Raw genomic sequence first — 11,813 nt, 5'->3', positions numbered from 1 at the left:
ACATGGAAAGAAGTCCATGAGCGCGGAAGCATGACCTTGAGTCTGTCTCACCTGAATGTAGAGGCCATCCCAAGGACAGATAGGAGACACTGAACACTCAGGACCGCAGGCGTGATGAGTTGTGAACGAGGTCAAGGGCAGCCTGCATGAAGAAAGCAAAAAGGTCATTAGAAAGACCAGGGAGAGAAAAAGAAGCAACTAACACAGGCTGCAGAAGAGACTCTCCAACTTGCTCTTGAACATCGAGGAGCTGAAGCCCAGGGAGGAAATGGTGGTGCCAACGAGCTGAAGCACCAATGGTATTGAAGGAAGATGCCTTCGCTGCATGGATGGCATTCATGAAAATGCCAGCCTCCAGGCACGCACCCTACAGGACAGTGGAGATGGGAACTCTTTACGGGGCTAGAAAGTCTCATCTGTCTCCCGAGGAGCAGCTGGTGGTTTCGAACTGCTGACCTTGCAGTTAGCAAGTAAACCCACACGATGCCACCTGGGCTCCTTCAATCGAGGGGTCTGCAGAGGCAGACAGCTACGCCTGATCCTGGACGGCAGACTGGAGGACAAACGTATAATGGCCAGGGGGGCGCAGAGGGATTTTAGTGTGTCCAGAGGGGGCGGTGGGTCAGTTAAATGGAGCAGCCTGTTTGGGGAGGGGTGTGTCTTCGGGTGACTGTGGGATTTGCTGCCTGTGTGCGGTTGGCCTGAGATCCCGGCAGATGGGGGCTCTGGGTGGGGGGTTCAGTTCAGGCACTTGTGACTGCGTTCACGCAGCACCTCGGGACCTGTGTCGGATCAGAACTGAGACCCACGGGTGGCAGGCCTTTTTCTGGAGGTGCCCTGGGCCCACCTTTGCTCAGCAGCTGAGGGCTTTACCACCGACGGGCTCCTGTGTGAGGGCAGGAACCCCCCAAATGGCCCTGTGTGCCGCTTTGGTTTGTCACTCAACAGAAGGGTCTGGGCAGGTTGGGCTGTGAGGCTTGCCTGTCCAGGGAGGGAGGGAGGCTCTGGTCGCCCATGCCCTGAGACACAGGCCTCCACCAAGGTTGGTGCCCAAGGACGGAGCCGCGGGGGAGTCATTGCCACACAGCTCCCACAGGGCAGGACACAATGCAGCCCCGGGTCCTCAGCTTGTGATAAAGGTTCCTGAGGGGCAGCCCTGGGGCCTGGTGGTCTCCTCCTGTCCCGGCCCAGGTCTCCCCTCACGATGGTCATCTGCAGGCACCGGCAGCATCGAGATCCCTGTCCTCTGCCTGCTGGTCAATGGTGATCCTGGCATGCTGGAGGTAGGGGCAGTGGTTGGGAGGGGCTGCCCGAGGGTGGGGGTAGGGTGAAGGGACAGGGGCACACCAGGACTGCTAGAGTCTGGGACTGATCTGCTCTCCCCACTCCCCCCTTCCTCTCCTCCATCTCTTCCCCCCTCCCTCTCCCCCTTCTCCTCCTTCCCTTCCCCCTATGTCTCTTCCTCCTTCCCTTCCCCCCTCCTCCTTTCTTCCCTCTCCCCAACTTCCCTCCTCCGTCTGGCCCTCTCCTCTAGAGGATGTCCCGGGCCTTGGTGCATGAGGCCCCGTGGCTGATCCTGGCCGGCTCTGGGGGCATCGCAGACATCCTGGCAGCCCTGGTGAACCAGCCCCATCTCCTGGTGCCCCAGGTGGCCGAGAAGCAGTTCAAGGAGAAGTTCCCCAATGAGCACTTCTCCTGGGAGGACATCCTGCACTGGACCAGGCTGGTGCGCGGCCGTCCACCCCACAGCACTGTCCCCACAGGACAGCTGCCTCCCACTGCCCTCCCCTGGCTGCCCAGCCTGGCAAGCACCCGCTCCAGGCTGGCCTGTAGTGGATGGGGCGGGAAGGGGCTTGGTCACCAGCCCTCAGGCCTGTGGGGGGCCTGTCCCTGGGTGTGTGGGGGTCCTGTGCCCTGGGCACAGCCCCCCTCGAGCCTCTGCTTGTCCCAGCTGCAGACCATCGCCGCGCATGCGCACCTGCTCACCGTGTACGACTTTGAGCAGGAGGGCTCCGAGGAGCTGGACACAGTCATCCTCAAGGCGCTGGTGAAGGGTGAGGAGCCGCCCTGCCGCACAGCCCCCAGGGCCCCCAGGACTCCTTTGGATTCCAAAGCTTCTCAGTGGGGAAGGAGGAGCAGGGAGTGCCCAGGCACAGCACAGGCAGGGCCCTTCCCGCAGCACAGGGCCACCTCCCATGTCCTGTATGGTCCTGGGCTTCCCCGAGAGAGGCCTGGGCCTGGGGCAGGGCCTGACCCCTTCCTGGGCAGCAGCACTGGGCCTGCACTCAGGCTGCCCACTGTGTGTAAGACTGTCCATGTCAGTGGTCTGAGGACATGGAGAAGGAGCCCTGTGGGACTTGTGCACTGCCGGCCTCAAGGTCGGCAGTTCAAACCCATCAGCTGCTTGACGGGAGAAAGATGAGATCGTCTGCTCCCGGAAAGACTCAGACCCAGAAACCCTGAACCCCGAGGTCGCTTTAGTTTTTTGGACATTCACACATTGTACTGCCAGCTCACTCTCGTCACCCCAAAAAGATTCAGGACCCCCTAGCCCTCACATCCCATTTCCCCGGACACCCTACACCCTCATTCTTCTCCTGAAGAGCAGCTGTTTGGTCGGAACCACTTGGCCCAGCACTTAACCCTCTGTGAAGCTGGGTCTCCTCCCCGCAAGGAGAGGAGGCCATGTCATCTTAGCAGAGTGTCCTGGTCTGCACCAGGTGCTGGCCGCCCCGCTTGGAGGGGTGGCTCATCTCCTCGTGGACACTCATGTTGTTGCCACTCTGGAGAGGGCGTGGCTGGGGCAGCAGACAAGGCTCAGGGCAGGGAGGTTGGGTGAGGGGCTCACGGCACCAGAGAGACCCCCCCATGGGGCTGTCAGCCACCTGGGTGTCCCAGCTGCTCCCCAGACAATAACCAGTCCAGCTGCCCCTGGCCACGTCCTGCCCACAGGGGTCACCAAGGTCCATGCAATCGTGTAACAAGACACCAAGGTTGGCCGCCCAGCTCTGGAGCCAATGATGGGTCTCACTGGGTAGTGGTGTCTCCCAGGGCTAGAGCTCCAGGCAAGGACGGCAAAGCCACCTGTCGGGAAAGGGCCTCATCGTAACCAAGACCCCTGGCTTCTACTCCAGAACGCCAAGGTCCTGGGGTGGGTGGGGAGAAGAACGCTATGGGGGTGGGGTCAGGCCCCCAGCTCCTCCTCCACTCTGCTCAGCCCCGCCCCCAATGGGAGGAGCGAGGTGGTCTTTCCATCTGCCTGCCCAGTGCTCCCTCTGGCTTTGGAGGGGCAGCCCCTGACCAAGTGCCTCTCAGAGGCCCCGTGCAGCCAGCGCTGGGGTGTCTAGAAGACCCATGGGGGGCGCTGATGGCGTCTCTCCGTCCATGCCCGCAGCCTGCAGGAGTCACAGCCACGATGCCCAGCACTACCTCGATGAGCTCAAGCTGGCCGTGGCCTGGGGCCGCGTGGACATCGCCAAGAGTGAGATCTTCAACGGGGACGTCGAGTGGAAGGTGCCCACCCCAGCCACCTAGGCTAGACCAGACTCCCCACCCCAACCACCTGGTCACCTGGGCTGGGCTAGTCCCCCCACCCTGGCCACTTGGGCTAGGTGGGCTCCCCACCCTGATCACCTGGACTAGGTGACCCCCCACTACCTCATGACTTCGGCTAGGTGCTCCCCTCCCCAGTCACTTGGGCTTGGTCAGTCCCCTGCGCACCTGGACTGCTCCCTTTGCCGGTTGCGACCTGAGCGCCGATCCTGGGCCATCCACCCACAGTGTTGGGCTTGACCAGGAGTCCCAGAGCTGTGGCTGGGGATCTGACCTCTGAGCGGAGTCCAGCGCCCGGAAGAACCTATGCCTTGATGCACCCCCCTCCCCCAGTCTCAAGACCTGGAGGAGGTGATGATGGACGCGCTGGTGAACGACAAGCCGGACTTCGTGCGCCTCTTCGTGGACAACGGCGCTGACGTGGCCGACTTCCTGACGTACGGGCGGCTGCAGCAGCTCTACCGCGCCGTGTCCCCCAAGAGCCTGCTCTTCGACCTCCTGCAGCGCAAACACGAGGAGGGCCGCCTGACGCTGGCCGGCCTGGGCGCCCAGCAGCCCCGCGAGCCGCCCGCCGCGCCGCCCGCCTTCTCCCTGCACGAGGTCTCCCGCGTGCTCAAGGACTTCCTGCATGACGCCTGCCGCGGACTCTACCAGGAGGGCCGCGCGGGGGCCCGCGGGCCGGCTGTGAGAGAGGGCTGGGGAGGGGCGGGGCCAGACTAGGGAGGGCGGGGCCAGGAGGGTGGGGCGGGACTAGTAATGGGGGCCGGTGGGATCAGCAGGGCAGGGGCGAGGCTGGGGCGGGGCCCACAGAAAGGAAGCGAGGAGGCAGTGGTGTTGGTCAGGACTGGAGTCATGGTTGGTGGTGGTGGGCAGGGTCAGTCTGGGGAGGGGAGGGGTCAATGAAATGAGGCGGAGCTAGTGATAGTGAGGGGTGGAACCAGTTGGTTAGGGGTGTGGCTGTCAAAAGGCGCGGGCGGGGCCAGCAGCAGGATGGGCGAGGTCAACCTGGGGTGGGGCTAGTGATGGTGTGGGGAGGAGCGGAGGCTGGTGATGAACAGGGTCAGAGGTGATGAGGAGTGGGGCCAGCAGTGGTGTTGGGCTGAGCCAGTCTGGGCAAGGATGGGGACAAGTGGACAGGGGCAAGGGCTAGTGATGGGGGTGGGGCTTATTACAAGGAAGGAAGGAAGCTGGTGGTGGGCGTGGCCAGCCAGTGGGGGGACAGGGCTCGTGATGGTGATGGGCGAATCAGCGTGGGGCGGTGTTGGGATGGTGGTGACAGGTGGTCATTGGGGAGGCTAGTGGTAGCAATGGGCGGGACCAACAGTAGGGAGGGATGGGGTCAGTAAGCAGTGGGGAGGGGCGGGGTCAGCAGTGCAGGGGGCGGGACCGGTGGGGGCCAGGCCCAGGCAGCACCAGCACAGAGGCGGGTGGGTGCCTGCCCCTGCAGGAGAAGGGTCCAGCCAAGCGGCCCACCGGGCAAAAGTGGCTGTTGGACCTGCAGCAGAAGAGTGAGGACCCCTGGCGAGACCTGTTCCTGTGGGCAGTGCTGCAGAACCGCCAAGAGATGGCCACCTACTTCTGGGCCATGGTGAGTGTGCTGGGCCAGCGCAGGGGCCAGGCCACCTCCGGAGTTCGTGGGGAGGGAGGGAGGGTGCCGCCCCCTCACAGCCGATCTCACAGGGTCAGGAGGGCGTGGCCGCCGCGCTGGTCGCCTGCAAGATCCTCAAAGAAATGGCCCACCTGGCAGCCGAGGCCGAGGTGGCTCGGACCATGCGGGACGCCAAGTATGAGCAGCTGGCCCTGGGTGAGTGGGAGGGGACTCAGAGGGTCTCCTGTTCTCGCTCCCTGTGGACCCGGGGTGGAGGGAACTTGTCCCACCTGGGTAGCTACACCTTGGGTCCTGCATGGGTGGGACACTGACGCTCTGGCAGGGACACTCTGGCCGATGGGGCCTCCTGAGGGACCCAGTGCGGGTGCACAAGCCACTGCGCTGTCAAAGGGAGGCTGCAGAGAATCAGGGAGAGAGGGGTGGGGGTGGCTTGGGGTGCCACACTGAACAGCGGTGTGGTGGGCGGGTGCCCGCAGGTCTTTTCTCCGAGTGCTACAGTAACAACGAGGATCGCGCCTGCGCCCTGCTGGTGCGCAGGAACCGCAGCTGGGGCAGGACCACGTGCCTGCACCTGGCCACTGAGGCGGATGTCAAGGCCTTCTTCGCCCACGATGGGGTGCAGGTGGGTGAGCCCCATGCTGCCATAGGCACCCTCCCCTCTGACACCCCCATCCATCCCACCGTGACCATTCGGCTGTGCCAGCCCCTCACCCCCAGGTCCCCTCCCATTAAGCCACCCCCTGAAAGCATCTTCGCCAGGCCCTGCCTGCGGGGGTAGAGCAGGTGGGGCCCAGGAGCCATGGGGGGCTTGGCGGGCAGCAACCTGTCTTGCAGGCCTTCCTGACGCGGATCTGGTGGGGGGACATGGCCACGGGCACCCCTATCCTGCGTCTGCTGAGCGCCTTCATCTGCCCCCCACTCCTCTACACCACCCTCATCACCTTCAGGTATGCAGAGGACCAGCCTGGGCTCCAAGGGGTGGACAGGGTGTTTTGCGCCCCCACCTGGTGTCCTCACAGTCCTCCCAACATAGCTGCCATTCAAGGCCAGGCCCTGGCCCTGTAGGAGGGCCTCTGGGGACCTCCGTGGCCTGAGCATCCCATGCCCACAGCGACGAGGCCCCACAGAGGGAAGAAGCAGATGCCCTGCAGGGGTCAGACAGCCTGGACTCGGAGAGAAGCCCGCTCAGCAACCCCAGTGTCCGGTACTGAGCCTTGGAGGGTGAGGGGCCGGCAGGGGGCAGTGGCCGAGGAGCTCTGTGGGGTACCCAACTACTCACTGGCTCCCCATCCGCCTCACAGGACAGACCAGCCGGATGAGGCACCCAGGACTCTGTCCCTCCACCGCAGGCCTGGGGCCTCCTTTCTGCTCACACGCTGGCGCAAGTTCTGGGGTGCTCCAGTGACTGTGTTCCTGGGGAACGTGGTCATGTACTTTGCCTTCCTCTTCCTGTTCACCTATGTCCTGCTGGTGGACTTCCAGCCGCCACCCCACGGGCCCACAGCACCTGAAATCACCCTCTACTTCTGGGTCTTCACGCTGGTGCTGGAGGAGATCCGGCAGGTGAATCTCGGGCAGCAGCTCCTCAGAGGCAGAGGCTGGCTCTTGTCCCCAGACTAGACAGAGCCCTGATCTCAGATCCACACTGATCCCTGATCCCAGTTCCATACTGAGTCCTGATCCCAACTCCACACTGAGCTCTGATCCTGACTCATCATTGAGTCCTGAGTCAGGTTCCACACTGCACAACACCCCTCGCTCCCCGCCCCGAAGTGCCTCCCAGATCGCATTCAGGCACAATTTCCAGGGCACCCCGGTGATCATATTCTATACTGAGCCCCAAGCCTGGCTCCAGATGAAGCCTAGATGCTAGCACCCCAGTCATTCTGAACCCTGACCATAGCCAGTTCCCGGACCCTTATCACAGAGACCCAACCCCATGTCCAGGCTGACCTGACCCCTGATCCCACAGAGCTCAGATCCCAGATCTCACAGGTTCCCAGTTCAAGTGGGAGACTGAGCCTGATCCCTGATGGTCTCAGCCTGGCATCCCCCCGGTGGTGGGACCCCTGCAGCTATAAGGGGCCATCTCCTCTCCACCAGGGCTTCTTCACCGATGAAGGCACGAACCTGGTGAAGAAGTTCATGCTGTATGTGGAAGACAACTGGAATAAGTGTGACATGGTGGCTATCTTCCTATTTGTCGTCGGTGTGACCTGCAGGTTTGTGTGGCCCAGAGGCCTTGCCAGAGCAGCTTCCAGGAGTGGGATTGGGCATGCCACCCATAGGCCTGGGGCCAGTGGGCCTCTTGGGCATCGGCAACAGGGCTTGCCCTGACCAGCCCCTTGACTAACCCGTGTGTGTGTGTGTGTGTGTGTGTGTGGGTGTGTCCTTCGGGCCACCCAGCATCCCAGCCCTGTCCTTCCCAGGGTGCTTCCCTGGGTGTTCGAGGCTGGCCGCGCAGTGCTGGCCATTGACTTCATGGTCTTCGCGCTGCGGCTGATCCACATCTTCGCTGTCCACAAGCAGCTGGGCCCGAAGATCATCATTGTGGAACGCATGGTGAGCCCTGCCCCTCTCCCCGCCCCTACTAGCCCCCAGTACCCCCACCTGGCTAACACGCCTCTCCCACCCTGAGATGAAGGACGTCTTCTTCTTCCTCTTCTTCCTGAGTGTGTGGCTCATGGCCTACGGTGTGACCACCCACGCCCTGCTGCACCCGCATGACGGCCGCCCTGAGTGGATTTTTCGCCGCGTGCTCTACCGGCCCTACCTGCAGATCTTTGGCCAGATCCCGCTGGACGAGATGGATGGTGAGGCGGGGGAGGGGCCCGGGGTGCAGGGCTGTCACAGGCTGGAGAGCCCAGTTCGTGACCCAGGGCGCGGCGTGTCTGTTTATGGGGAGCCCCTTCCCACCACACACAAGACCCCGGGGGAGTGGCTGTTCTTCAGTAGCATCGAGTGGGTTCCAAACTGCACACTGTCCGGTCCTGGTCATCCTCACCATTGTTCCTATGGCTGGGCCCATGGCTGCAGCCACTGTGCCAGTCCATCTTGTCGAGGGCCTGCCTCTTGTTCGCTGCCCCTCCACTTTACCACGCATGATGTCCTTCTCCAGGGACGGGTCTCCCCTGACAGGTCCAATGTATGTAGGACCGTGTCTCCACATCCCTGTCTCTAAAGAACACTCTGGCCAGATTTCTTCCAAGACAGGTTGATTTACCCTTCCGGCAGTCCATGGTCCTTTCAGTATTCTTCCCCAGCCCCGTAATTCACACACACTGCCTCCTTGTTCAGCACCCAGCTTCCACATGCGTAGCAGGCGTTTGAACCCCCACCCCCACCCCGGGCCTGGTCAGAGGCACCGAGTCCTCACAGGTACATCCTTGCTCTTCAGCACTCTAAAGAGGTCCGTGCAGCAGACTGGCCCAACGCAGCTCATCATTTCATGTCTTGATCGCTGCTTCCAAGAGCATTGGTTGTGGATCCAAGCAAGACACACTCCTGACCACTTCAAAGAGGGGGGAGGGGCTGGGGGTTTTCTGATTAGGGGCCGCTAGGGTAGCCATGGGACACACACCTGTGTGTAGCGACTTGGGAGCCAGCCTGGCTTGGGTTCTGTGCTGGGCAGAGAGAGGGTGGACACATGGCAGAGGTGACCCAGGACTGTCCGCAGGAGGCTAGGCCTCATCTGGTCGCACTCCCTGGTGGCCGCAGCCCTGCTCCCATGACTCTCTGGGCTGCGGTCCACTCACTGGTCTCCCACTCCGCCACCCTCCAAGGCCCAGGCCAGGGGAAAGGCTGCTCCCCAAGCTGCCAAGGGCAGCTCCAGGATGCTGCCAGAGGCAGGGCCTCGTGTGTCTGCACATGCGCTCAGATGTGTGTGGCGCTCCTGGCTTGGGCTGGGGCTCAAGCAGTGAGGTGTTGGCACTGGAGACTCGTGAACTGAGCTCTGGCACGTAGCAGGGCACCCTGCGGAGGAGAGGGGCCAGCTCCTGGGAAGGTGTCTGGAGGCTGGCAGATGGGGAGGGGTCCGGCCAGAGGCTGCCGAGTGCCCCTCTGCACATGGCCTCCAGGCGTGTCGCCCATGTGTTTCAGAAGCCCGGGTGAACTGCTCCATACACCCTCTGATGGGGGACTCGCCCTCCTGTCCCAACCTCTACGCCAACTGGCTGGTCATCCTGCTGCTGGTCACCTTCCTGCTGGTCACCAATGTGCTGCTCATGAACCTCCTCATCGCCATGTTCAGGTGCCTTGCGGTCCCACTCTGAGCACCGGGGAAGGGGACCCTCTCCCCACATGGTTGCCTAGCCCACCGGGCCTCAGGTCTAGTCCAGGCGGCTGGCGAGGTGAGCCCAGCTTGCAGGACAGCATGTCAGGTGTCAAGGCAGGTGGGCTTGGGAGAGAGCAGCTAGGGGGGTGGGGGCGGGAGTGAGGGGCAGTGAATCCCATTCTCATTCCCAGCAGCCCCCTCAGAGGAAAGAGGCAGGAATCTGAGGCTGTGGGGGGCTCCCCTCCCCCCCCTCTCGCAGCTACACGTTCCAGGTGGTGCAGGGCAACGCCGACATGTTCTGGAAGTCGCAGCGTTACAGCCTGATCGTGGAGTACCATGAGCGGCCCTCGCTGGCCCCGCCCTTCATTGTCCTCAGCCACCTGAGCCTGCTGCTCAAGAAGGCCTGCGGCAAAGGGGCAGAGCCACAGGGCCGGCGCCTGGGTGAGGGCGGGGCCGTGGGGCAGGACCAAGAGGTAGTGCCCAGGACCACTCGGGGCAGGCCAGGGTGAGGGCAGGGCAGGGCCTAGGTCAGAGCGGATCTACCTGGCTGAGGTGAGACTGGGGCTGGGCCATGGAGGGTAGGGCAGAACTCCAGGGGTGGGTCCTGGGGAGGGCGGGGCTTCAGGGGAGGGCCCTGGGGGAGGATGGACAGTGTCTGGGTGGGGGCGGGCTCCAGTAGGCAGGACCACAGTGAAGGCAGGGCAGGGCCCCAGTGGTGGTGCCTGGGGAGGGCAGGGCCAGGGCAGGGTATACAGGTGAGAGTAAGGCCCTAAGGGTCTGGGTCTTTCAGGGGGGGTGGTGTCTTGGGGACAGGTACTGGCTGCCCCCATCCATACTGGCTATGGCCCTGTCCCCTGCCCCAGCCAGATTAGCTGCCTTGCTAGGGCCAAATTCACTAGAGAGGGGGGCACTGATGTACTTGTGGCCAGGGCCCCCTCCAATGCTGACAGGACTGGCCCTGAGCCTCTGGCCAACCCAGCTGCTGCCCACCCTCCAGAGAGAGACCTGCCCGACCCCCTGGACCAGAAGATCCTCACGTGGGAGACGGTCCAGAAGGAGAATTTCCTGAGCAGCCTGGAGAAGAGGAGAAAGGAGAGCACCTCGGAGGTCCTGCGCAAGACGGCCCACAGGTGAGGGCGCCCACAGGGAACGCGCCAGTGGTAAAGGCGCTCCCACTGGAAGGAGCACCTACCGAACGCACCACAGGGGAGGACACTGATGGGGAAGATGTAAGAGTTAGGGGTGCTCCTGGGGACAGAGGGACAGGGTGGGTGTTAGAGCCTGTAGGCAGATCTTCAGTCTCTGACAGGCCATCCTCAGTCACTGCGGGTGACAAGCTCGGCTGGGACCAGGCCTGCCCTAGTAAGAGGGACACTGGCCAATTGGGGCTTTGGCTGCCCTGTCTGTGGGTCCTCAGTGCCTGCAGACCGAGCCACCTGGCCTTGGCCTTGCTCTCCCAGGGCACGGAGGGCACCTGACCACTCTCAGGAGCCATACACTAAGGTGACCAGACATCTTGATTTTTAACAATTTTTCCCGCATCCTGTGGCATTTTAAAAAGTCCCGATTTTTGGAAAGAATGCCCGACAAGCCAGGGCAGACGGTTTCCGGCTGCCACGTGGCTATTTTGCCAGGACATGAGTTTTATCAACGGTGTCCCGCTTTACCAAAGTTAAAATCTGGTCACCTAACCCTATACCCCATCACCTGCCATAAGTTGGGTGTACGGGGTGGGGGTGGGGGAACAGAGGGCCAGAGGCCCTGCTCCAGGTACGCCGGGGACACTGGCATCACGCCACTGATGGCATCTTTTCCACCGCAGGGTAGACGCAGTGGCCACGTGCCTGGGTGCACTTCGGGAGCAGGAGAGGCGAGTCAAGGGTTTGGAGTCTCAGGTGAGTACCCCGTTCTTGGATTGCCAGATCGGCACACAGCCCTCAGCAGGGGCTGCACACACCCAGCCTGGAGCTCCAAACACCTGCAGAGAGCGGGGTGGGATTGGGGTGTCCCCACCCACACCTGAGCTCACCAGCCCTGGCTCCCTGAATGCCTCGCTCTTCCAGATCAACTACTGCACGGTTGTCCTGTCCGCAGTGGCCGACACACTGGCACAGGGCCATGGCCCCTGCAGCAAGTGGGGTGAGTGTGCATGGGTCACCCCTGTTGGGAACTGGCCTCCAGCTCTCCCAGGGGCAGTTGGTGTGGGTGGGGCCTGCTTGAGGCCAGCGTGTCCATCCAGTGTGCCAGGTAGACCCCTTCACTCTCCTTCTCCACCAGGCTCCCAGAACTGTGGTGGCCGCAGCCCAAAGCCCCCTGCTGAGCACGGAGGCAGCCATCCATCCTGAACCAACTCCTGGCCACTTCAGGGAGCGGAGGGTG

At 62.8% G+C, this 11,813-nt stretch overlaps 1 protein-coding gene across 1 annotated transcript in view; it reads left to right on the top strand.

The window, feature by feature from the left end:
- Positions 1-11,779, top strand: part of TRPM5 (transient receptor potential cation channel subfamily M member 5) — a 39,007-nt gene extending 27,228 nt beyond the window's left edge. Inside the window, exons 9-28 of the mRNA XM_075546906.1 lie at positions 1,219-1,283; positions 1,535-1,726; positions 1,952-2,054; positions 3,395-3,513; positions 3,886-4,236; positions 5,000-5,140; positions 5,233-5,356; positions 5,638-5,783; positions 5,996-6,108; positions 6,273-6,365; positions 6,463-6,724; positions 7,265-7,383; positions 7,591-7,723; positions 7,800-7,974; positions 9,260-9,410; positions 9,694-9,875; positions 10,432-10,564; positions 11,257-11,329; positions 11,498-11,573; positions 11,712-11,779. Of these exons, the coding sequence (XP_075403021.1) occupies positions 1,219-1,283; positions 1,535-1,726; positions 1,952-2,054; positions 3,395-3,513; positions 3,886-4,236; positions 5,000-5,140; positions 5,233-5,356; positions 5,638-5,783; positions 5,996-6,108; positions 6,273-6,365; positions 6,463-6,724; positions 7,265-7,383; positions 7,591-7,723; positions 7,800-7,974; positions 9,260-9,410; positions 9,694-9,875; positions 10,432-10,564; positions 11,257-11,329; positions 11,498-11,573; positions 11,712-11,779 (2,819 nt within the window). The remainder of the gene's footprint in view (positions 1-1,218; positions 1,284-1,534; positions 1,727-1,951; positions 2,055-3,394; positions 3,514-3,885; positions 4,237-4,999; positions 5,141-5,232; positions 5,357-5,637; positions 5,784-5,995; positions 6,109-6,272; positions 6,366-6,462; positions 6,725-7,264; positions 7,384-7,590; positions 7,724-7,799; positions 7,975-9,259; positions 9,411-9,693; positions 9,876-10,431; positions 10,565-11,256; positions 11,330-11,497; positions 11,574-11,711) is intronic.
- Positions 11,780-11,813: the final 34 nt, after the last annotated feature.

This window comes from Tenrec ecaudatus, chromosome 4 (assembly GCF_050624435.1).
Source record: "Tenrec ecaudatus isolate mTenEca1 chromosome 4, mTenEca1.hap1, whole genome shotgun sequence".
Classification (NCBI taxonomy): domain Eukaryota; kingdom Metazoa; phylum Chordata; class Mammalia; order Afrosoricida; family Tenrecidae; genus Tenrec; species Tenrec ecaudatus.
The sequence above is the reverse complement of the archived record's forward strand: the minus strand, read 5'-3'. Positions and strand labels throughout refer to the sequence as shown.